General features: G+C 44.8%; 4 protein-coding genes and 1 long non-coding RNA gene across 12 annotated transcripts in view; 4 read left to right on the plus strand and 1 right to left on the minus strand.

The window, feature by feature from the left end:
- The window catches only part of ddx46 (DEAD (Asp-Glu-Ala-Asp) box polypeptide 46), an 800,847-nt gene extending 799,042 nt beyond the window's left edge, over positions 1–1,805 (plus strand). For 3 of the 4 annotated variants that reach the window (XM_087299188.1, NM_001024817.2, XM_087299186.1), the window contains 3 exons: positions 589–733; positions 836–909; positions 1,576–1,805. In XM_087299188.1, coding sequence (XP_087155314.1) covers positions 589–733; positions 836–909; positions 1,576–1,623 — 267 coding nt within the window. In that variant the 3' untranslated portion in view covers positions 1,624–1,805. Of the gene's footprint in view, positions 1–588; positions 734–835; positions 910–1,575 lie in introns of those variants that run through there. The other variant, XR_015519432.1, reaches the window with a different exon arrangement.
- sec24a (SEC24 homolog A, COPII coat complex component) overlaps positions 1–22,433 on the plus strand; it is a 113,345-nt gene that overhangs the window by 44,743 nt on the left and 46,169 nt on the right. The gene's annotated exons all lie outside the window — the stretch shown is intronic.
- Positions 3,473–10,469, plus strand: zgc:77058. 4 transcript variants are annotated; one of them, XR_015519541.1, is made up of 5 exons: positions 3,473–3,698; positions 5,513–6,141; positions 7,247–7,821; positions 7,889–7,997; positions 8,043–10,469. XR_015519541.1 is itself a non-coding variant. In NM_212900.2 (3 exons), exons 2-3 carry the CDS (start codon positions 5,513–5,515, stop codon positions 7,422–7,424), a joined length of 807 nt encoding a protein of 268 aa, NP_998065.1. In that variant the 5' UTR covers positions 3,499–3,698; the 3' UTR covers positions 7,425–7,702. The 4 variants fall into 4 exon arrangements, 1 of the variants encoding a protein (NP_998065.1); XR_015519540.1 differs by having other exon boundaries at positions 7,247–8,423; positions 8,475–10,469; XR_015519539.1 differs by having other exon boundaries at positions 7,247–7,799; positions 7,911–10,469.
- On the minus strand, positions 10,244–21,191 carry LOC147832059 (uncharacterized). Its single transcript, XR_015520904.1, has 3 exons — positions 20,762–21,191; positions 19,914–20,051; positions 10,244–12,265 (listed from the first exon to the last, which is right to left on the minus strand). It is a non-coding gene; the product is annotated as an uncharacterized LOC147832059 (long non-coding RNA).
- On the plus strand, positions 12,385–19,832 carry LOC101883451 (uncharacterized). Of its 2 annotated transcripts, none has more exons than XR_015520856.1 (2): positions 12,385–19,392; positions 19,777–19,832. XR_015520856.1 is itself a non-coding variant. In XM_087301980.1 (2 exons), the coding sequence occupies exon 2, from the start codon at positions 13,004–13,006 to the stop codon at positions 19,157–19,159; it is 6,156 nt and encodes a 2,051-aa protein (XP_087158106.1). In that variant the 5' UTR covers positions 12,385–12,442; positions 12,827–13,003; the 3' UTR covers positions 19,160–19,832. The 2 variants fall into 2 exon arrangements, 1 of the variants encoding a protein (XP_087158106.1); XM_087301980.1 differs by having other exon boundaries at positions 12,385–12,442; positions 12,827–19,832.

Raw genomic sequence — 22,433 nt, forward strand, 5'->3', positions numbered from 1 at the left:
TTTACTGTCTTAGAGGAGTCTTTACTGTCCTAGAGGAGTCTTTACAGTCTTAAAGGAGTCTTTACTGTCCTAAAGGAGTCTTTACTGTCCTAGAGGAGTCTTTACTGTCCTAGAGGAGTCTTTACAGTCTTAAAGGAGTCTTTACTGTCCTAAAGGAGTCTTTACTGTCCTAGAGGAGTCTTTACTGTCCTAGAGGAGTCTTTACTATCCTAGAGGAGTCTTTACTGTCCTAGAGGAGTCTTTACAGTCTTAGAGGAGTCTTTACTGTCCTAGAGGAGTATTTACTGTCCTAGAGGAGTCTTTACTGTCCTAGAGGAGTCTTTACTGTCCTAGAGGAGTCTTTACAATCTTAGAGGAGTCTGTAGAGTCTTAGAGGAGTCTTTACACTCTTAGAGATGTCTGTAGAGTCTTAGAGGAGTCAGTAGAGTCATTAGCTCTAGATGAGTCTTTAGTTTTTGAAGTGTCTGTAGTGTGTTTACAGTCTTAGAGGAGTTTGTAGAGTCTTTACTGTCACAGTCTGTAGTGTGTTTTACAGTCTTAGAGGAGTCTGTAGGGTGTTTACACTGACCGCTGTATCTCGGTTTTCAGACGGCGAGGTGGAAGGTCACGTCTAAAGAAGCTCTGCAGCGAATCGGCGAGTATTCAGAGGCCGCTATCACTATACGAGGAACATACTTCCCTCCAGGAAAAGAGCCCAAAGAGGGAGAACGCAAGATTTATCTGGCCATCGAGAGTAAGTGTGTGTGTGTGTGTGTGTGTGTGTGTGTGTGTGTGTGTGTGTGTGTGTGTGTGATGCTGGGAAATGTAGAAGCTGATCTCTTGTGTTGGTTTGCAGGTGCGAATGAATTGGCTGTTCAGAAGGCGAAGGCAGAAATCACACGGCTCATCAAAGAGGAGCTCATCCGCCTGGTGCGTTCACCAACACACACACATCCTCAAATTCTCTGTGCAGATTACACACACACACACACACACACGTATGCTCCTCAGCTGAAAGTAATCCTCAGTATACAGTCAGTTCACAGAGAAATCCTACAACTGCAGGGTCTTAGGAAGGGGTTTTGGAAACACACTCAGATGTTCGGCCATTTTAAACTGTCAGCCGCTTGGTGCCGTTCATTTTGGAGCCAGTGTGTATGTAGTGTGTACACTTCTTGTGAAAGCATTACACATCAGCGTAATCTCAATTTAGCCCAGTGTTTTTGTCTGTAATGAACATGATTGATTGGTTTAGTCTGAAATGGTCTCATTATTATTACTGTTGTTGCATTAAAATGTGCAACTCACAAATGCTCAAATACAGTCAAAGGAACTTTAACAGGTTTCCTTCCAGGTTGAGGTTTTAGTTAAAAAATAATCAATTATGCAATTAAGTGCTAATTTTGTTGCATAAAGTGACTGAAATATGGCAAGTTTCTATTTATTTTATTGGTAACACAATGCCAATGTTTAACCTTCAGCAGAGTTCAAAATACAGCTTTATTCAGCAGAGTTCGCCTGATTTGTTGAATCGCAGCACATGAAAGCGAGAGCTCTTCTGTTCTTCTCACTGTGTTTTTCTCTCTGTTGTTCCAGCAAAACTCTTACCAGCCGACCAGCAAAGGCCGATACAAGGTCCTGTAGAGCGGCGGTGGATGCAGACGCTCCTCTGGCTCTCTGCTATGAGCTGATCAGACGCCTGATCCTGAAGTTTAGTTTTTTTACTCATTGTTTCGTGTAGTGTGCGTCCATCACTCTGAATATTTTAAATTCCATCTTACTAGATTGTAAACTCATTTGGAAATAAATGTTTTTTTTCTTGTGTCTCTCTGCTGCGTCTGTCATGTCCGTCTCCACCGTACCGGCCCATAGTCTCTCTGCTTTTAATCAGTAACTCATAAGAACTCTGTATCTGTGTTATGCGGAGGAGTTCACAGGCCTCATGAGCAGGAGAATAAGCAGAATGAACAGGAACAAGTTAGACGTTTCATTATTATGCTAATGTTGGCTATTGAGATTAACTTTCTCTTTCAGTTTTATTTACATATTTATTTTATTTTTTCCAACTTCCTTCTAATTTGAGGCTGGTTTACACTATCGCTGTGACCCACATGCATGAACTGCATTTATACTTCTGCTGCTGTTTTTGTTGCTCTGCAATAACTCTTCTAGACACTAGGGGGCAGTAGGTGTTTGTTCCTCTGTGTTGAGTTTCTTCGTGGGTGTTTTGTTTTTCTAAATGCAAGTAGCTCAAACTCGCCTATTCAGAGGAGGAACTGGCGGACATGCTTTAATCATGAGGTAAACACAAAACAACAGTCTCCATCCAGAGCAGGGGTCACCAAACTTGTTCCTGGAGGTCCGGGGTCCTCCAGATTTTAGCTCCAACCCTAATCAAACACACCTGAACAAGCTAATCAAGGTCTGCTAGGTATATTTGAAACACATCCAGGCAGGTGTGTTGAGGCAAGTTGGAGCTAAACCCTGCAGGGCACTGGACCTCCAGGAACGAGATTGGTGACCACTGATCTAGAGCTACTTTATGGGACTCGACACTTGTAAACACTCACTCCAACAGGTTTGCGGCTCTCAGCACCGCTCGCACAGCTACCAAGCTGACCAATCACTGAGCTTGCGGTAATCGTCGTTGCGATGTGTAGTTACACTTTGAGAGGTGTGCGTCAGCATCAGCCATGGCCAGGGTTCTGTGACCGCACTGGACCATATGTGTGTGCTTGGTGCAGGGGTTTAAATCCGCCTTTAGTAAAGTGAAGCCAAACTGTGCCATGTATAGCTGCTGCCATCTTGTTCTGATGATGTCATTTGGAGCCAGAGTCCTTGTAGACCCAATCAGAAGTGCCGTCATGATGGCCACACCCTGTTCAACTACAATGTGTTTATTAGAGAATGTATTAATTTAAACTTAGTAGATTAGTGGAAACATCTCTGAGGAACATTGGCGTGAGGAGTTGTGTTATATTTATACTTGTATATCTGATGTGTGGAAGAGGGACGTGTACATTGTGCTTCTTTTTTTCAAGATGTTTCTGTTCATTGAACACTAAAGCAGTCATTCAGCTCTTTAAATTACTCGAGACGTAAGAATAATACACAAAGTCATTTGATTTACAAAAGTAAGTTGATTGCTGAAGTTCGGTGATTGGCACCTGTCAATTAAACAGAAATCCGCCCCGTCGAGTCTGTTCTCCGCTAGATCCAGTAATCGCAGGCGGCTGTGATTGGTCCGTTCAGACCAGCGCTGAGTACAGTAACACACACCCAGTGACCGCAGCCCTTCGCTTCTCTTCTGCATCGTCGTGAGCAGTAAATATGCAGCTGAATAGCCTGACAGACGTTTATAAACGCTAAATATTAAAAACATACATCAAACGATGTTTTAAACAGAGGATACGGATAGATTACACCCCAGCACATTCAGCGCAGCCCCATCTGCCGAGCGGAGCACTTAATGCGCATGCGCAGTTTGCCTTTTGATTTCTTAATATTTAATATCAGTGTCCGCCGTGCATTTCTAAAGCATCTGCCAAAAACCCGAAGAACGCTTTGACATCTGTTCTGACCATCGAGCTGGACGCCAGCCTCCTCGATCTGATTCGATAAACTTCGCTCCTAATCAGTCCAAATTCATCCTTCACACCAAAATGGGACAAAAATGTCAGATTTAACCCTTCTCGTCCCGCTGGCGACATTAAAGCGAGGTACAGTCCTTCTCTCTCTCGTTTTCAGCAGTCTGCATGGGCCGAGTGTGTTAGTGTGAGCAGACGAGTGTGTGTGTGTGTGTGTGTGTTTCACTGTGTGTCTGAATCAGATGCAGAGGACAAAAGAGGCTTTGTGTACAGTAGAGACAGCAGAGCGCGTTTACAGCTGTGTGTGTGTGTGTGTGTGTGTGTGTGTGTGTGTGCGTGCATGCTCATTTACACTCACTGATGCATGATCTTTACAGTACACTCTGATCCTGTTCACAATGCTCAGTAGGTTACTGTACACACACACACACACACACACACACACACACACAGGTCTACAGACCATAATGCCGTGTGCACACAGAGGAAGCTGAGCTATACCCCTGACTGTAGATTGTGAATGAGCTGATCTGTTTGAGAACAGGTGATCTCTCATCTCCAGCACAGGGCATTACTGCTCCATCAGTGTTTCCTTTTCTCCACATGTTGACTGGTGAAAGTGTTCTGACACACTGCAGGAACTGTGCTGTTCAGGCAGATGAGGAGCTCTGTCCTCTGATCTACAGTGAAGAATGAGATGAACATGTCTAATTCAACAATGATCAGAATAGAATCAATAATCACGTGCTGTAGATCATGCTGCAGAGCATACACATCACATCACATCACATCACATCACATCACATCACATCACATCACATCACCTGCTCCAGAACAGACAGAATGTGTTCAGATAATACACATCACATCAGCTGCTCTAAAACCAGGGGGGACTTCGTGATTTGGTGGCCCTAAGCAATTCAAGGAATGGGGCACGAGCATTTAGAAAAATAAACTAAACATACACTCAAAAAAAGGAACATAACCATTAAAAAAATGAAATGGTAGATGATACTAAATGTTTACTGCTTTAGGTCTGTCAGGATTCCCTAAATGATTTACATTTGCTAAATGCCAGAATAATGAGAGAATTGTTTATTCATTTCTAGACAGTCAGAAGTGTACACACATTTACTTGGTATTATTAGCTTTACTTTTAAACTGTATAATTTTGGTTAGAATTTTTTTGTCTCTCCCCACAAGCTTCTCTCAATAGTTTGCAGGAGTTTTGGCCCATTCCTCCTGCAGAATTGCTGTAACTGAGTCAGATTTGTAGGCTGTCTTGCTCACACAAGCTTCTTCAACTCTGCCCACACATTCTCTATAGGATTGAGATCAGGGCTTTGTGATGGCCACTCCAAAACATTCACTCTGCTGTCCTTAAAGCACATTTGACCTCATTTGGCAGTGTGTTTAGGGTCATGGTCTGTTTGGAAGAGCCATTTGTGGCCAAGTTGTAATGTCCTGGCTGATGTGTTGAGATGTTGCTTCAGTATTTCTCCATAATGTTCTGTCTTCATGATGCCATCTATGCTGTGAAGTGGACCAGTCCCACAAACAGCCCCACAACTTGACACTGCCGCCCCCATACTGCACAGTTGGGAGGGTGTTCCTAGGCTTGTGCGCTTTCCCCCTTTGTCCTCCAAATGTAACACTGAAACACCTAGGCAGGTGTGTTGAGGCAAGTTGGAGCTAAACCCTGCAGGGTACCGGACCTCCAGGAACAAGATTGGTGACCTCTGATCTAGAGCAACTGGCGTGCAGGATATGTGTGTTCTAGAGCAGGTGATGTGGTGCGCATGTTCTAGAGTGAGTGCTGTACATGCTGTCCGGGTTTGATGTAAACAGTGCACTAGCACACAACAGGAAGTAGTCTGCACCTGCAGAGCTGTTTCATCAGGCCAGTCTAGACCTGACAGAACGTGTGTGTGTGTGTGTGTTCACAGATGATGATGCGTCCGGTGTCCAGCAGCGGCGGCGGCAGTGGTGTGGGCAGCAGTGAGTACTGTATGGACAGCAGAGCGTCGTGTCTAGCAGAGGACGAGCGCTTGTCTCCTAGTCACTTTGATCTGTGTCCCACTAAGTTCTTCCAGTCCGCCAGCGCTGCGCGTCCCCGTCAGACCTGCTTCTCGTACCTGCCCCCGCCAGCCCCGGGGCTCCTGAAAGTTGCATCATGCCGTCAGGAGCCACTCCTGCCGCAGGGGCCCGCCAGCGCTCCTGGGACCAACAAGAGCTCCGATTCCAAGAAGAAGGCGGCGTCAGGGCGGTCAGGGAAGCGTGGCCGGCCCACAGGGACCACCAAACTTGCCGGATACAGAACCAGCACCGGCAGACCGCTGGGCACCACCAAGGCTGCAGGCTTCAAGACCAGTCCAGGACGGCCCCTGGGAACCACCAAGGCAGCGGGGTATAAAGTGAGCCCCGGGCGGCCCCCGGGCAGCATTAAGGGTCAGCCGCGGCTCAGTAAAGTGGCCTACAGCTCCTGCAGCGCCGCCGCGTTCCCCTACAGCATCATCAACAAACCTGCAGCCACCACCACTGCAGAGAACACACTCAAAGAGGAGCAGAGCACGGAGTAAACACACACACACTTACACACTGCATCCCTCACACACACACACACACACACCTGTGTACATGGTTTACAGGGACTCTCCGTAAGCGTGATGTATACAGTAACACTGCAGGTTCTCTGGCCCTAAACCCGGCCCTCACAGCATTCATTCATTCATCTTCCTTCAGCTTAGTCCCTTATTTATTAGGGGTCATCACAGAGGAATGAACCACTAACTATTCCAGCATATGTATTACACAGTGGATGCCCTAACGGCTGCAACCCATCAATGGGAAACACCCATACACACTCATTCACACACACACTCATACACTATGGCCAGTGTAGTTGATCAGTTCCCCTATAGCGCATGTGTTTGGACTGTGGGGGAAACCGGAGCACCCGGAGGAAACCCACGCCAACACGGGGAGAACATGCAAACTCCACACAGAAACACCAACTGACCCAGCTGAGGCTTGAACCAGAGACCTTCTTGCTGTGAGGCAATTATGCTACCCACTGCGCCACCTTATTTTAGTTATTTAGTCACACAAGCCAGATTTCTGACACACTTCCTGCCTCTCCACTTCCCGATTTATATTGTATTTTCGGGTAACATTGGCCGGGACCTCTGCCAGCTCATCATATTCAGGGCATAATGGGGAAACGTCATTTTGGCCCCGATGACCTTCCATACTCTTGAAGCTGAGAGGTGGAGCAGCCGCCCGTCAGCACGAGAGGGAGAAGCCAATGAACGGGCTTCCAACTCGCGCTGACTGGACCCCGATCTGACAGTAGAAGGAGGAGAAGAAGCTTGTCTCCATCCTCTCTTCCAGATCGAGCTGCGATCTCCACGACATTGATCAAGCAGAGCGCAGGGCTTCTCCAATCACATTGGATTGATTTGAGCTGTGCTTCAGGAGGTTTTAAGACAGGGTTGCTCTCCGCATTGTGTCTCCTAATAGAGACCAGCGCAGGGAACTCTTAATAATGTGTCACTGGCGTCAGCTGTCATGTGTTTCTCTAACACTGTTCAGCCGTGACATTGTCTGTTTTCAGTGTGTGTGAATAGATCGAGACTGCGTTTGTCCTGAAATCCTGTCTGTTTTTCCTCTCTCTTGTCCAGATCACCAAAGATGTTGCTGCAGGCTCCGCCGTTCCTGCTGAGCGGCTTCCCGAAGACTCCTCCGCCGCTGGCGCTGGTGTCCGCTGAGGTGTTTTCCCAGAGCTCCTCGTGTCCTGATGGCGGCCCGGCCAGAGCGCTCACACTGCCTGTACACAGCGCACTGCCCTCATACTCCTGAACTCAACACACACACACACACACACACACACACACACACAGCATCTGCCCTACAGTCGAAGTTTACTTCTGTTCACTTATTTCCCCAGAGCTGTTCAGCAGAGGGACTTTTCCAACACATCGTGGCTTTTAATAAGTCATTTGTCTTCTACTAGTGTTCAGTTTAAAGTCGTCATGATAGCATAACCCGCTCTTCTTATCTGTATATGTATATAATAGTGCTCGTTATATGCCGTGTGTCTGTGCATTTTATTATTCAGTAGAAATGTATTTGCCTTCATAATCTTTAATCAATGATCATAACCTTCACTCCTCATCGAAACACTGTCCTCACTTTTGGTCGCAGGGGTATCAGTCCTTTAAGGCGGAGCTATCAGTCCTTTGGGGCGGAGCTATCAGTCCTTTAAGGCGGAGCTATCAGTCCATTGGGGCGGAGCTATCAGTGCTTTATGGCGGAGCTATCAGTCCTTTGGGGCGGAGCTATCAGTCCTTTAGGGCGGAGCTATCAGTCCTTTGGGGCAGAGCTGTTAGTCCTTTAGGGCGGAGCTATCAGTCCTTTGGGGCAGAGCTATCAGTCCTTTGGGGCGGAGCTATCAGTCCTGTGAGGCGGAGCTATCAGTCCTTTAGGGCGGAGCTATCAGCTATTTATGGTGGGGCTATCAGTCCTTTAGGGCGGGGGTTTTCAGCCTGTTTGGACACCCCGTCTCCAAGTGCACACCTCAAATTCTCGGCTCCCTTTAATAGGTGTTGGCACCCTCCTGGTGAGGCGCGCCCCACAGTTTGAAAATCCCTGCTTTAGGGCAGTGGTCCCCCACCCCCAGGCCAATTGGTACGGGCCACACAAGAAATCATTGATTATTTCAGTTTCGTTTATGATCAGAGTCTGAACGAGCTTTTATTTTGAAGAATGAGTGTATTCTCTCAGCTACATCTCGCTCATTTGAATGCCAAAATTAACCTACGAGCAGCAAAATGAGTAAGAAACAGACGTGTTTGGAAAGTTTCTTTGCTAAGGGGCAAAGGTCCGGTGAAGGACCCGCAAACTGCCAAGGAATGGATCCGCAACCCATCTGTCAACACATCAGGTGAATCCAGCATGTCTGTGCAAGAAGATCAACTGCTGGAGATCACAGCTGATGTCCGCATATCACGTCTTTTCTAGAGTTCACGCAGGCTCGTTATTTGTAATGGAGGTGTGCGGCTTGTGCATGTAAGTGGCGTGAGGCGGTCACACCTTTCAGATGCACCCAGCAGAATCAAGTGAAGTTTCATTAACTAATTTCGAGAGGAGAATGTGATATGATTGAGCACGACTGACTGCTCATCTGTATTCACTATTAATCCAATCACAGTGATATAAAAACTCACACTGATTAGATGGTTTTCTCCCTGCTGCTCTGTCTTTGCTTTGGAAGAATCCCCCCTTCCACCCCATCTCCTCCTTCTCCTCCCTTTTCTAAGGGGGAGCTCTCGAGACCTCCCTGATCTCCTTATATGCTCATTGACCAGGTGGAAGCCTTGGCTAAAGTAACTCTGAGCTCAGGGTTTTCTCCTGGGACAGCATGCCAAACCTGCTGTTAGCGCTAAGCATATCTCAGTGGGAACTCTTGAATGCTGGGACTCCTCTGCCACATGACGAGAACTGAGCGATCAGCTTCAGCTAGTGTGGAATATCCACATTTCAGTGGACTAATGATCTCAGACACACACCAACACTGCGGTGCGTTGTCATTTTCTCCATAACTGAGACTTGTGTCAGAGTGACGGCCATGTTTTGTCAGCTTGTCATCCTCTGAGGAAATGGTTGATGCTCACCTAGCAATCTATGAACCTTGACCCCTGGTCCGTGGTAAACTGGTCACGTGTTGACCGGTCTGAGGTGATAAAGAGGTTGGCGAGCACTATTTTAGGGCGTGGCTATCCTTCATATTGGGTGGGGCTATCTGCCCATGTCTCATTTCTGCCCTGTCTTTGTCAACAGGGCCGGAGCAAGCTGAACTGCCGCTCTAGGCAGAGGACGATCACGCCGCCCTCAACCCCAATGTGAAAACGAAAGAGACCGGTTATGAAAATGAAGTGAGGTGTTGTCGATGAAGTGAGTGCTCGTCAATCTTATTTTGTTAGCAGCAGCCATCTTCCATGGATCCTATAGGTTCCTAAAGAACTAAATCATAATACAGAACTAAAACCTTTTCTAATTTCAGAAGCGTTTCAATCAGCTTTACATCACAATATAGGAAACTCATGGCCATTCCAAGGCTTAACTGTGTGAGTAATGTTAATCAGGCGAGTCACTGGACAACAGCGGTTTGTTCTGTAGCCAATTAAAAGAGGCTAATAATACTGAGCTTACAATCTCTCTACAAATGTTCAAACTTCACCTACACAAGCTTTTACAGAGCCATCAGAGCCAGACTAAAGCATGAATACACACATCCTAGAGAAAAGGATCCTGCTCTGGTGGGAATATCTGAACCAGAGTTACACTTTGACTGGAGGAGATGATGTTGTGTGGATCTGTCGCTCTCTCGTGTCCACTGCATGTCACGCTGGGTTAGTAGTGGCTGGGTTTTACCGTAGTTTGACCATGTTGAAGACGCTACAGTGCAATACTTCTCCATGTTCAGTCATTCAGCACTCCACCAAAGACCGCTCTGTAGCGCGTGCATGATCATGGACATCAAACACACACACACATACACACATACACACACACACACACACACACACACGCACAGACACACACACACCTTGTTTCCTCCTGTACGTAGTCTTCTCTGAGGAGTGTTTTCTCTGTGTGGGAATGCTGTGATGTGAAAGTCTTCTTCTCCTTCTTCTTCTTCTTCTTCTTCTTCTTCTTCTTCTTCTTGCTTTGCTGACTCAGACAGTAGTGATTAGCCTGTATCCAGCGCTGCTTTTATCTTCACTTTTCTTACATTCTCGTGTGACCTGAGGGATTCTCTTTCTTTCACTTTGGTATACAGTTAGATTATGCCTATATTTACATGTTTGTGTATGTTTTATTAAAATCTATCTACATCCAGGACATTTCTGTCTGTTGTTTTAAATAAACAAATTAATAATATTAAAGTCCTGAAAGACTCAAGGGCAGGGATGTAAAGCAAAGGGAATCAACACAGAAGTGTATAGTATGAATAATAACATCCCAGCGGGTGATGTATGAAGACCTGCTCCTTTCAGAAGAGTATTGAAGTGTGTCATCAGTACACTTGTTTTAAAGTAAAAACACGGCACACTTCAGTTTACTTTTGATAATTCTGAGCAGTTTTAGTGTATTTCAGACTCTTTAGTTTTTCTTGCAATGTGAGAAACCCTGTACCGGATATGGTAATGATATATCCATCATTTATTAACACTCCTCAGGTGGTCTCTGACCACATACTGAACACATACTGTGGGGTGTATGCTAAGCAGTGGGCAAGGGTAGCCCAGGCTCACATCATCTAGTTCACTAGTGTTGGCACAGTAGCCGATCCTCTCATATAGTCTAGTTCACTAGTGTGAAGCCATTCAGCAAGGTTGCCCAGGCATATATGGTCTAGTTCTCTACCATAAACTAGTCAGCAAGGTAGCCCAGGTACACATAGATAAATTAATTGTGGTCCTTGAGCTCATGGTGGACAAAAAACACTAAACACGTCTTGGCGATTAAATCTGCTTGTTTGAAGGGAGTTATCTCATTGTTCATTCCTTCCTACCCATGTTGATAATGGATGTTTCTCATGCCATGTTTGTGTAACCCTGCTGGTCCTACAACACCCAACCCACTCTGAGCTGGGATCGTACCAGCGACCATCCGCATGGGAGTCGGTTGCTCTAACAAGGAGGCTAAAGACCATGGCTGCTAGCGTCTGTCGCTAGAGCACCTTTGCTGTACATCCACAGCGAAAGGTCCAAAGTCGCTCTGGCCGCCCTGGTGACAACGCTGTGTGCCTTCAGCTCCGGCGACGAGCGTCAGAATTCGCTACATTAATCTCATGTCTAAAATGGCCATTGCAGCATATCATATCAGTTGCATTCCTGCAGAACACATGCTCTCTAGCGTGAAAATGTTGCACACTTCTTAATCAATTCCTTTTACAATTGAAGATGGAGTTGCGTGTGGTGTGGCTTTGCTCCACTTCATTATCCAGTATGTGTCCATGTTGCTGAAATATCCTGAAGCAGCAGTTCTGTTTTGTTCTGTCGCATGAGATTCCCACTTTTTTAAAGGTAAATATATATATATATATATAACATTAATGCACACCAGTAACTTGTTTAATTCATGTTCCTGTAAAAAAACATTGCAAATAATTGGAAATCTGAGGACCGCAATAATCAAACCCTTGGGAACAACTGTGGTCAGAACCAAAGTTAACAGAACTCCTCTCAAGCGCTGGACTTCATTTGACTTCATTCTGATTAATCTCTGCCGAACTGCATCATAGCTCATTACCTTAAAGTTAACTTGATTTCAACTTGACGCCCACACCAGCCTGGTTTATACTTCTGCGTCAAGTGACCGGCGTGACCCACGGCGTATGCAACATGCGTAGCTGTGCATTTATACTGCTGCTGCTGTCTCTGTGGGTCTGCATTAACACTTCCGAAACTCTAGTTGGCAGTGAGGTGTAAATGTTCCTCTGTGTCGAGTTTCTTTGCTGCTGTTTTGCTATTTCTAAATGTTTTCTGAATGTAGAAGTGGCTCAAACTCGCTCATTTTGAGGCAGGAACCGGCGGACATGCAACAACTTTAACTATGAGGTAAACACAGAACTAAAGTTTCCATCCGGAGCTCCTTCACGGGACTCCACACTTGTAAAAAAGCTACCAAGCCGACTGTAGGAAAGTCCTATACAGGGTTACAGTTCTTATGAGTATACCCTAGATGGCGCACCTCTCTAATTTGACCGACATTCACTACTTTCGCTTTCAAGAGCAAGCACATGGCAAAAATCACTTGTGAGGCACGGTGAGAAGGCAAACATCTATCCTGTGTGCGTTCATGCCAAGAAAGTAAGTTTATTTACTGATTCCCACCAAAAATATGGGTAATACTTATGTTAATACTGTTGTAACAATATCTGTAATGTTGTATTTCACCTTTAATGCATATATTTGCATAATCTTATGTTATATGTTAATCTGTGTTGGGAAGCTAATATGCTAGTCCAAACTATTTATGCCATAGTATGTTTCCTTGTTGGATTAATGTATATATTTTGACACATGGTGTAATGTTGAGTCATTTCTAAACACTACAGTTTGACAGTGAATTTATTCCTATACCTAAAGATTATTTTCTGTTGTAATCTAAATGGAAATGTTTGACTGTTATTTGTTAATTGCTAAACCTGTAATATTTTATTGATACTTAATTTGTTCTATTTTATGTTCCAGACCACACACACACACACACACACGTACTCACTCATTAAAGCTATTTTTGGATGAAACTCTCCGAGCCCTTTACTCTCTTACCGGAGTCTCCAGTTTTCAAGGACTATCAGAACATTCCAGAGGTTCCACCTCAACAAATGGTCCTTCGAGCCGGATGATAGTAACCTTGAAGACAACATGCAATCCGAGCAGGAGGTCACACCAACCATTGTGCAACCTCGTACTCAGCGGGAGAGACATCCACCAGCCTACTTGGGTGATTATGATGTTGGATATCAACCAAGCCAGATTCCAGCTTCCAGTGCAGGGGACAGTAATACAATGCCAGCAGCTGCCATTGCATCTGCACATCCAGATGAAGCGCATGTGCCTTGCCGATCATTATCAGCACATTCATCTGCAAAGTCACGTCAAAGCCGATCCAGGACAAAGACCACCAGAAGCAGTGTATCCAGCCGTTCGACAGCTTCGCAACTGACAGAGCTACAGGCAGCTATTGTAGAGGAAAAGCTGAAAAGTATGGAGCTAGCAGAGATGCAGAGGCAGATGGTGGAGGAGAGCAAAGCTGAGGAGCAGTGTGAGTTCCTGGATCAACAAGCACGCTTAGCATTATATGAGAGAGAAGAATTACTCAGAGAGCAGCAGAGGAGAAGTCATCAGTTAGATGAAGAGGCTCGTGCAGCACACAAGACCAAAGAACTGATCACCAAACAGCTTGAAAGACAGCGTCGTATTAAGCAGAAAGAGATGGAGCTGGAGAAAGCGCGTCTTGTTGCTTCACTTCTCCGAGAATCAGAGACTGAGAATGCAACTGCTATTTCACAAACTGAAGGTGAACTTGACCCAGAGCAGGTACAGACTGATACACTCCGTTTACCAAAGGTAGAGGTTGCTCACCATACACTACGACAGTTCCCTGATAGTACACAGCACTCTACACCACACACATATCAGAGTAAACCTGTTACTGCTCAGCCATTAGTTCCACATTCAGTACATGAGCCCATTACCTCTCATGCTACATCCAAATCATTATATGTAGAACCAATGAATGTTGTTCCTTCTCCTATCTGTTCTGTTGCAGCACCAGGTGTGTTTCCCTCACAGGTAAAATTACATGTTGCAGATGTTTGCCCTCCTTTAAGCGTACAGCCATCTTTGTCCTATGAGAGACAAACATATAGTCAGTTAGGCTCTAACCTTCTATGCCCAGGTGCATCATATGTGTCTCCGGATTCAACAGCGACCAGCTATGCTCAGCCACCTCACCAGTCAATTTCAGTACCGTCTCAGCCCACAATTAATCAGTCACAAAATCCTGTTAGGCAACAGCAGTTAAGCTCACAGCCATTACCCAGGCTAAATGTTCCCAGTGTACAGCCACCAGCCCCAGCCAATGTTATGGATATGCTAATTGCTAATTCATATGGTATACCTAAACCAGCTCTGCCTACATTTGAGAGTGGTAGGGAGTCAGACTTTGCCCTACTAAAAATGGCATTAGATAGTCTCATAGGCTGCCACACTCATCTCACAGAGCAGTTTAAGTACCAGGTACTTCTAGACAGAATAAGACTACCCAGTGCATACAAATTAGCACAAGCCTATATGCATGATCCTACACCGTACACTACTGCATTGCAAGCCCTCCAAGACAAATATGGGCAACCTCGTCAACTTGTACAGAGTGAACTTGGGTCCATTTTGAACTCTCCACCAGTTAGAGTAGGGGATGCCGAAGCCTTTGATAATTTCGCTCTTGCAGTACATGCACTTGTAGGTATGCTTCGTTCTTTAGAGGGGGAGAATGGGTACGAACTGAAGTGTGGCTCACATGTGGACAGACTTTTAGTCAAATTGCCGGCTACCTACCGAGATGGATTTGTTGAACATTGTCTCAGTCGTGGTATACTCGTCACAGGGACAGATAAAACATACACTCTTCATGACTTAGCAGCATGGCTTCAGCTAAAATCACAGGCGAAGCGCATCTCAAGTAGAGCTGTTGACATGTTTCAAGAACAGATAAAGCCTCAAAGGAAAGGGAAGAGTAGCCATACATCATCATCTTCTGTGTACTACAACATTAGTAGCAGTCATGATAAAATGGCCCTTACCACTCTGCCATGTCGTACCTTTCCACAAAAGCCCAGGGACAAACCAAAAGCTTACTGTCCATACTGTAATACCCGTGAGCATTATCTCAGTATGTGTTCCAAATTTAAGTCACTGACGACTACCCAGATCACAGAATGGATCAGAGACAAAGGTTGTTTCCGCTGTGGACGCAATCACAAACCTGAGGCTTGCACCCTCAAAAAGCCCTGTAATATATGTCAAAAGCAGCATCTTACTGTACTACATGATGTAAACATGCAGGAGCCCAACAAGGTCCTTATGGTCAGTACCTCAGCAGACACCATTTATCTTGACCGTCCCAATCGTCCTCAACAGGTCATGTTAAAGGTGGTCAAAGTACTCATACATAATGCCAGACACTCACTAGAGGCTTATGCTTTGCTAGATGATGGTTCCGAGCGGACAATTCTCCTCTCCTCTGCTACACAATACCTCCAGCTGCATAAAAACCCTGAAACGCTCTCATTGAGAACTGTCCGACATGAGGTTGTTCACCTGAAGGGGTCATCTGTTTCATTTGAAATTTCACCTGCTGACAATCCTAGACAAAAATACAAGATCCATCATGCCTTTACGGCTGATGAATTGGGTTTCTCAGAGCATACTTACCCAGTGAAAGTACTGATGAAAAAGTACAAGCATTTGCGAGGGTTACCAATACCAGAAATTGATCATGTGCGGCCTGTACTACTAATCGGTTCCGACTTTCCACATTTGCTCATTCCCACTCAGCCTGTGCATATTGGCCCATCTGGTGGACCTGTAGCAATCTGCACCCCGCTTGGTTGGACACTCCAAGGTCCTGCCAGCCTGATGCATGTTCCTAGTGATGAGCAGCGGTGTCTCTTCACTGCAGTGGGACCTACCCACTTAGATCTACAGAGACATGTGGAGAAATTGTGGCAGATCGACACTTTACCTTATATCAGTGAGAAAGCAGCCACTCGATCCAAGCTCGATCAACAAGCACTTGAATTGCTCGAGCAGCAAACTGTAAGGGTGAATGTAAATGGCACAATGAGATATGCTACACCACTTCTCAGGCGGAAAGACAGTCCTTGTCTAAAAGCACCCAAATTGGCTTGTCTTTCACTACTTCGAAGTACAGAACGGAGAATCATTAATGACCCCAATAAAACCCTCACATATTGCGAGGAGATTCAGAAACTTGAAAATGCAGGTTATGTAAAGAGGCTGACAAATGAAGAAGTTGAATCCTCTGCTGAATCATGGTATCTACCACATCACTTAGTCCACCACAATAACAAAGCCAGGCTTGTTTTCAATTGTTCATACCAGTACAGAGGACTTGCGCTTAATGAACATCTTCTTCCTGGGCCGATCCTGGGTCCTTCACTTCTTGGAGTCCTACTTCGGTTTCGTGAGCACACAGTGGCAATCAGTGGGGACATTAAAGCAATGTTCCATCAGATCAGACTTTTGCCAGAAGATCGCTCACTGTTACGTTTCCTTTGGAGGGACATGAAGAAGAACGAAGAGCCAAATGTCTTTGAATGGCAAGTCCTCCCATTTGGAACAACCTGCAGTCCCTGCTGTGCCACATATGCGCTACAACGACATGTGAAAGACAACTGTGTAGGCTATGAGGATGTTCAAATGTCTGTCGAACAAGCATTCTATGTAGATAACTGTTTGCAGAGTCTTAACTGCCCAGAGAAAGCTCGCAGCCTAATTGACCGAATGCGTAGTCATCTGTCGTCAGGGGGGTTTGAAATCCGCCAGTGGGCCAGCAACATACCCCAAGTAATAGAACACCTCCCAATAGAAGCCAGAGCAGCTAGCACTGAACTGTGGGTTTCTGAGCATAGTTCAGATCCACAAGAGCCAGCTTTGGGTCTCCGCTGGAACTGTCTCACTGACCATCTTGGATACCAACACCGTCAAGTTCATTATTCTGAACCCACACTCCGAAATGTTTACAAGGTACTGGCTACACAGTATGACCCACTTGGATATCTAATACCTTTCACTACGAAAGCAAAGATATTAATTCAGGATCTTTGGAACCTAAAAGTTGGTTGGGATGATGTTATCCACCCAGAAAGCCTGCGAATACAGTGGCGCCAATGGGAGGCTGAACTGGCTATTTTGCACACCGTTGAAATACCCCGAGCATACATACCACCATGTGCAGACACAGAAGGCATGCAGAGAACCATACATATCTTCTGCGATGCCTCTGAACGCGCGTACGGGTCAGTCGCTTACCTCTGTACTTTAGATCAGCATAACCAGACACATGTTGCTTTTGTGATGGCAAGATCCAGGGTGGCTCCACGCAAACAGATATCAATGCCACGCTTGGAGCTTTGTGGAGCTCTCACAGGAGCGCAGCTAGCAAAGTTACTCAGTAAAGAGTTGTCTATTCCTGCCAGAGATGTTGTCCTGTGGACTGATTCGACAACGGTCCTGAGTTGGTTAAAATCCGACTCCTGCCGCTATAAAGTCTTTGTCGGAACCCGCATAGCGGAAATTCAGGATTTGACATTGGAGTCTTGTTGGCGATATGTTAACACTGCAGACAACCCAGCGGATGATTTGACCAGGGGGAAGACTTTGGTAGAGTTAACCAAATCCCAGCGCTGGAGTCAAGGACCACAGTTCATTCACCAGCATCCAGACACCTGGCCATCCCTGCCTGAATTAGCTGCTCCTGATGATCATGATGAGCTAAGAAAACAAACATTCTGTGGCAATACAATCATCACTACGCCTCAACCTGCCATCTCCAATTATAAAAATTGGAGTGAACTGTTGAAGTTTACTTACCAGTCCCTTCACGGGGCGGCTGATTCCATGACTGCAGCAGATGCCATTGAGGTTGAGTTACATATACTAAGGCAAGCTCAGAGTGACAGCTTTCCAGAAGAGGTGGGTGCACTGACAAAAGGTAAACCCATATCCACCCAGAGCCGTCTGGCTGCACTAGCCCCTGAGTATGATCAAACAGTTGGTCTTATCCGAGTAGGCGGACGGCTTCGCAGAGCTGAGTGCCTAGTTCCAGACACCATACATCCCATAATACTGGACCCTAAACATCCAATTACAATGCTCCTAATCAAGAAATATGACAACCAGCTTCTCCATCCAGGTCCAGAACGGGTCTTAGGTGAGATCAGACGCAAATACTGGATCCTGCGTGGCAGGGAATCCATTAAGAGACACCAGTACAACTGTGAAACATGCCAAAAATGGAGAGCAAAGCCTGTAATACCAAAGATGGCAGACTTGCCTCCATCACGTTTAAGACTATATAAACCCCCTTTCTGGTCAACAGGCGTTGATTGTTTTGGCCCATTCACCATTAAAATAGGACGACGCACTGAGAAACGCTGGGGCATCATATTCAAATGCATGACGACAAGTTGTATACATCTTGATCTCTTAGAGAGCATGGACACAGATGCCTTTCTGATGGCTTTACGAAGATTTGTATCACGTCGGGGAAAGCCATTTGAGATACTGGCGGATAGGGGGACAAATTTCAGGGGAGGAGCCACTGAATTGCAAGAAGCTTTTACAGCGTTAGAAGCTTCACTTAAAGAACAGTTAGCTGGTCAGGAAATTACATTTCAGTTTAATCCGCCACATGCCCCGCATTTTGGTGGTACCTGGGAGCGAGAGATACGGTCTGTCAAAACAGCTCTTCAGGTAGTCCTAGGCAATCGAACTGTGACTGAGTCCGTTTTACGTACAGTGCTGGTAGAGGTTGAGGGAATCATCAACTCCAAGCCACTCGGGTATGTTTCCTCGGATGTAGCTGATCCAGACCCAGTCACACCCAATCTATTGCTGATGGGCCGTCGCGATGCATCACTCCCACAAGCGATCTACTCCTCTAGTGATCTGTTAGGTAGAAGGAGGTGGCGACATAGTCAAATTTTGGCTGATCATTTTTGGGTAAACTTTGTACGGCATTACTTACCAGGCCTACAGACACGCCAAAAATGGCAAAGGGACACCGGCAATTTAACTATTGGACAGATCGTCATGATAGTTGATCCACAGTTGCCACGAGCTTCATGGCCTATTGGTAAAGTGATTAAGACATATGCTGGTGTAGATCATTGCGTACGTACTGCAGAAGTGCAAGTAAAAGAGCGAACTTATCTTCGGCCTGTCGCCCGGTTAGTTAAGTTACCATCATGGGAAGATGAGGAAGGAAACAATTAGCCTTGAGACTTTCCCTAGACTAATTACAAATTTATCTAGTAAATTTGGGGGCGGCTTTGTAGGAAAGTCCTATACAGGGTTACAGTTCTTATGAGTATACCCTAGATGGCGCACCTCTCTAATTTGACCGACATTCACTACTTTCGCTTTCAAGAGCAAGCACATGGCAAAAATCACTTGTGAGGCACGGTGAGAAGGCAAACATCTATCCTGTGTGCGTTCATGCCAAGAAAGTAAGTTTATTTACTGATTCCCACCAAAAATATGGGTAATACTTATGTTAATACTGTTGTAACAATATCTGTAATGTTGTATTTCACCTTTAATGCATATATTTGCATAATCTTATGTTATATGTTAATCTGTGTTGGGAAGCTAATATGCTAGTCCAAACTATTTATGCCATAGTATGTTTCCTTGTTGGATTAATGTATATATTTTGACACATGGTGTAATGTTGAGTCATTTCTAAACACTACAGTTTGACAGTGAATTTATTCCTATACCTAAAGATTATTTTCTGTTGTAATCTAAATGGAAATGTTTGACTGTTATTTGTTAATTGCTAAACCTGTAATATTTTATTGATACTTAATTTGTTCTATTTTATGTTCCAGACCACACACACACACACACACACGTACTCACTCATTAAAGCTATTTTTGGATGAAACTCTCCGAGCCCTTTACTCTCTTACCGGAGTCTCCAGTTTTCAAGGACTATCAGAACATTCCAGAGGTTCCACCTCAACACCGACCAATCACAGAGCTTGCGCTATGCGTCGTTGCAACATGCAGTTCTTATTTTCAGAGGTGAAATGAATGACCTCCGGCTACTTTGACGCTCTCGATGCTTTCAGAGTGAACGTACGGTTAGAGGAGTGAGATTTACCTGCAGCATTCACTAGCTGACTTCCGTTACATTTGTTTATAATTAATCAGTACTTTTGGTTTGTTTTTCTTCATGTTCTCCTGCTTATTTTGGGGGGTTACACACACACACACACACACATATATATATATATATAATTATATATAATTGGACAGGCTAAATTGTCCATAATGTATGAATGTGAATGAGTGTTTCCCAAAGATGGGTTGCAGCTGGAAGGGCATCCACTGTGTAAAACATATGCTGGATAAGTTGGGGGTTTATTCCCTGATTAATAAAGGGACTAATCCGACAAGAAAATGAATGACTGCTTGTGATGAGAGCACTGTTTTTTCTCTTCAGAAGATCTCTTTGACATGAGGAGCCTAAAAGGTATGACAACAAGAAAAGATCTCTTTGAAGCTGTATCAGCTGCCATTGAAAACATGAATCTTCCGTGGGCCAGGCTATGTGGCGTTACAAGGCATGGGCACCTGATATGATTGGCGAGCGCAATGGAATGGCCTCCATGTTATGCAACAAAGTACGGCGGTGTGGAGGTGAGGCTGTGAAAACGCACTGCATTGCACACCTGTGCCAAAACCAGCTGGGTGATGAGATGACCACGGTGGTAAAAACTATACACTTTATCTGTGTGGGAGCGCTCAACCACAGAGAATTTGGGGCATTTCTATCTGAAATGAATGCAGAATACGGCGACATCATATAACGTGCGGTGGCTGAGTCTATTCATCTATATATGAGTCTATATATGCATTTGTTTATTCATTTTGCTGATGTCTGTCTTCAATTTACATTACAAAATAGTGGTTCAGCACACATAACATTCTTGATTATTTTTATTTCACATTTAAGATGTGAAAATATATGGACATCACAAATTTAGCCTGATACTTATATTTTAAAGATCTGAAAATATGCCAGATGCACAGTACATCCATGTAAAATATTTGAAAAAGGGCATTTATAATATAAAATTCATTCATTTTCTTTTCAGCTTAGTCCCTTTATTAATTCCACAGCAGAATGAACCGCTAACTTATCCAACATATGTTTTACACAGCGGATGCCCTTCAAACTGCAACCCAATACTGGGAAACACTCATACACACTCATACACTACAGACAATTTTAGCCGGCCCAATTCCCCTATAGCGCATGTGTTTGGACTGTGGGGGAAACTGGAGCAACCGGAGGAAACCCACACCAACACGGGGAGAACTTGCAAACTCCACACAGAAACACCAACTGACCCAGCCGAGACTCAAACCAGCGACCTTCTTGCTGTGAGGCAACAGCACTGCCTACTGCGCCACTGCGTCGCCATAATATTACATAACGGCTGTAAAGAAGAGTGAAAGGACGAACCGAGTTCATGTTTTTATTCATCTCCAGGTGTTTTCAGAGCATTCTTGCAAAACTGAAAGCGCCCGGGGCGAAAACAGCCCACGACCCTCTGAAATGTACATGTATACGGTATATTATATAACATCATTATTACCTTCATGTTTTGGAGGAAGTGCTAAGCTGATGCTCATGTATGTAGTGGGGGATTAGAATGACTCAAGACTAAACATGATCAAGTCATGCTGTGTAGTGTGTATACGCTTGTTTTCAGAGATGATATAATCATTAAACACCACTGAAGTGGAGCGGGTCAGACACCAGTGCAGCTTTTATTCTTTCTGGAACTTCTGTCTGATTCTTGCTCCTACACATGAATCAAGTCAAGACGAGCTTTACTGTCATTCAGCTGCATGTGTGGACAAACAGAGGAATGAAATGTCATGTCTTGCAGGACAGCGGCGCTACATAGATTAATCATCAATACAAGCACAACACTGGACAGAAGAGCTATCTAAAAAACACCTATGCATAACTACCATAAGATATTTAACTATACATGTAAGACAGACTTTACAAGTACTTTTACATGAGACTGAACAATGCTGTGCAAGAGATTGTGCCAGAGAGCTATGGAAGGTGAATATTCTGCAAAAGAGGTTTAAATGAAGAGTAATTTAAGGCTGAAGCGAGCAGTGCAGCATGACTGTGGTACACTTATAGTAAACATCATTTTCCCTATTCCGAGTCCTTGTAAGACACAGTTTGGATAAAGTGTCAGCTGCATAAGAGAGAAGAGTGTTTTTACAGGTGGTTTGTCAAGCCCACTCACCTGAATAAAGCACAATTTGAAGTGCACAATGTTAACAAGAGACATGGAGTGATTAAGAAGGTGTCTACAGTGCAAATGTGCAACCTATAGTGCAAATGTCAGAGAGATGAGAGGGTGTCTTTAGGTAATTTCTACAGGTGGTTTGTTATTAATCAGGGGTCACCCCAGTGGAATGAACCGCCAACTATTCCAGCATATGTTTTACA

The sequence above is a fragment of the Danio rerio genome, chromosome 21, assembly GCF_052040795.2.
Source record: "Danio rerio strain M-AB ecotype USA chromosome 21, GRCz13ab, whole genome shotgun sequence".
NCBI lineage: Eukaryota > Metazoa > Chordata > Actinopteri > Cypriniformes > Danionidae > Danio > Danio rerio.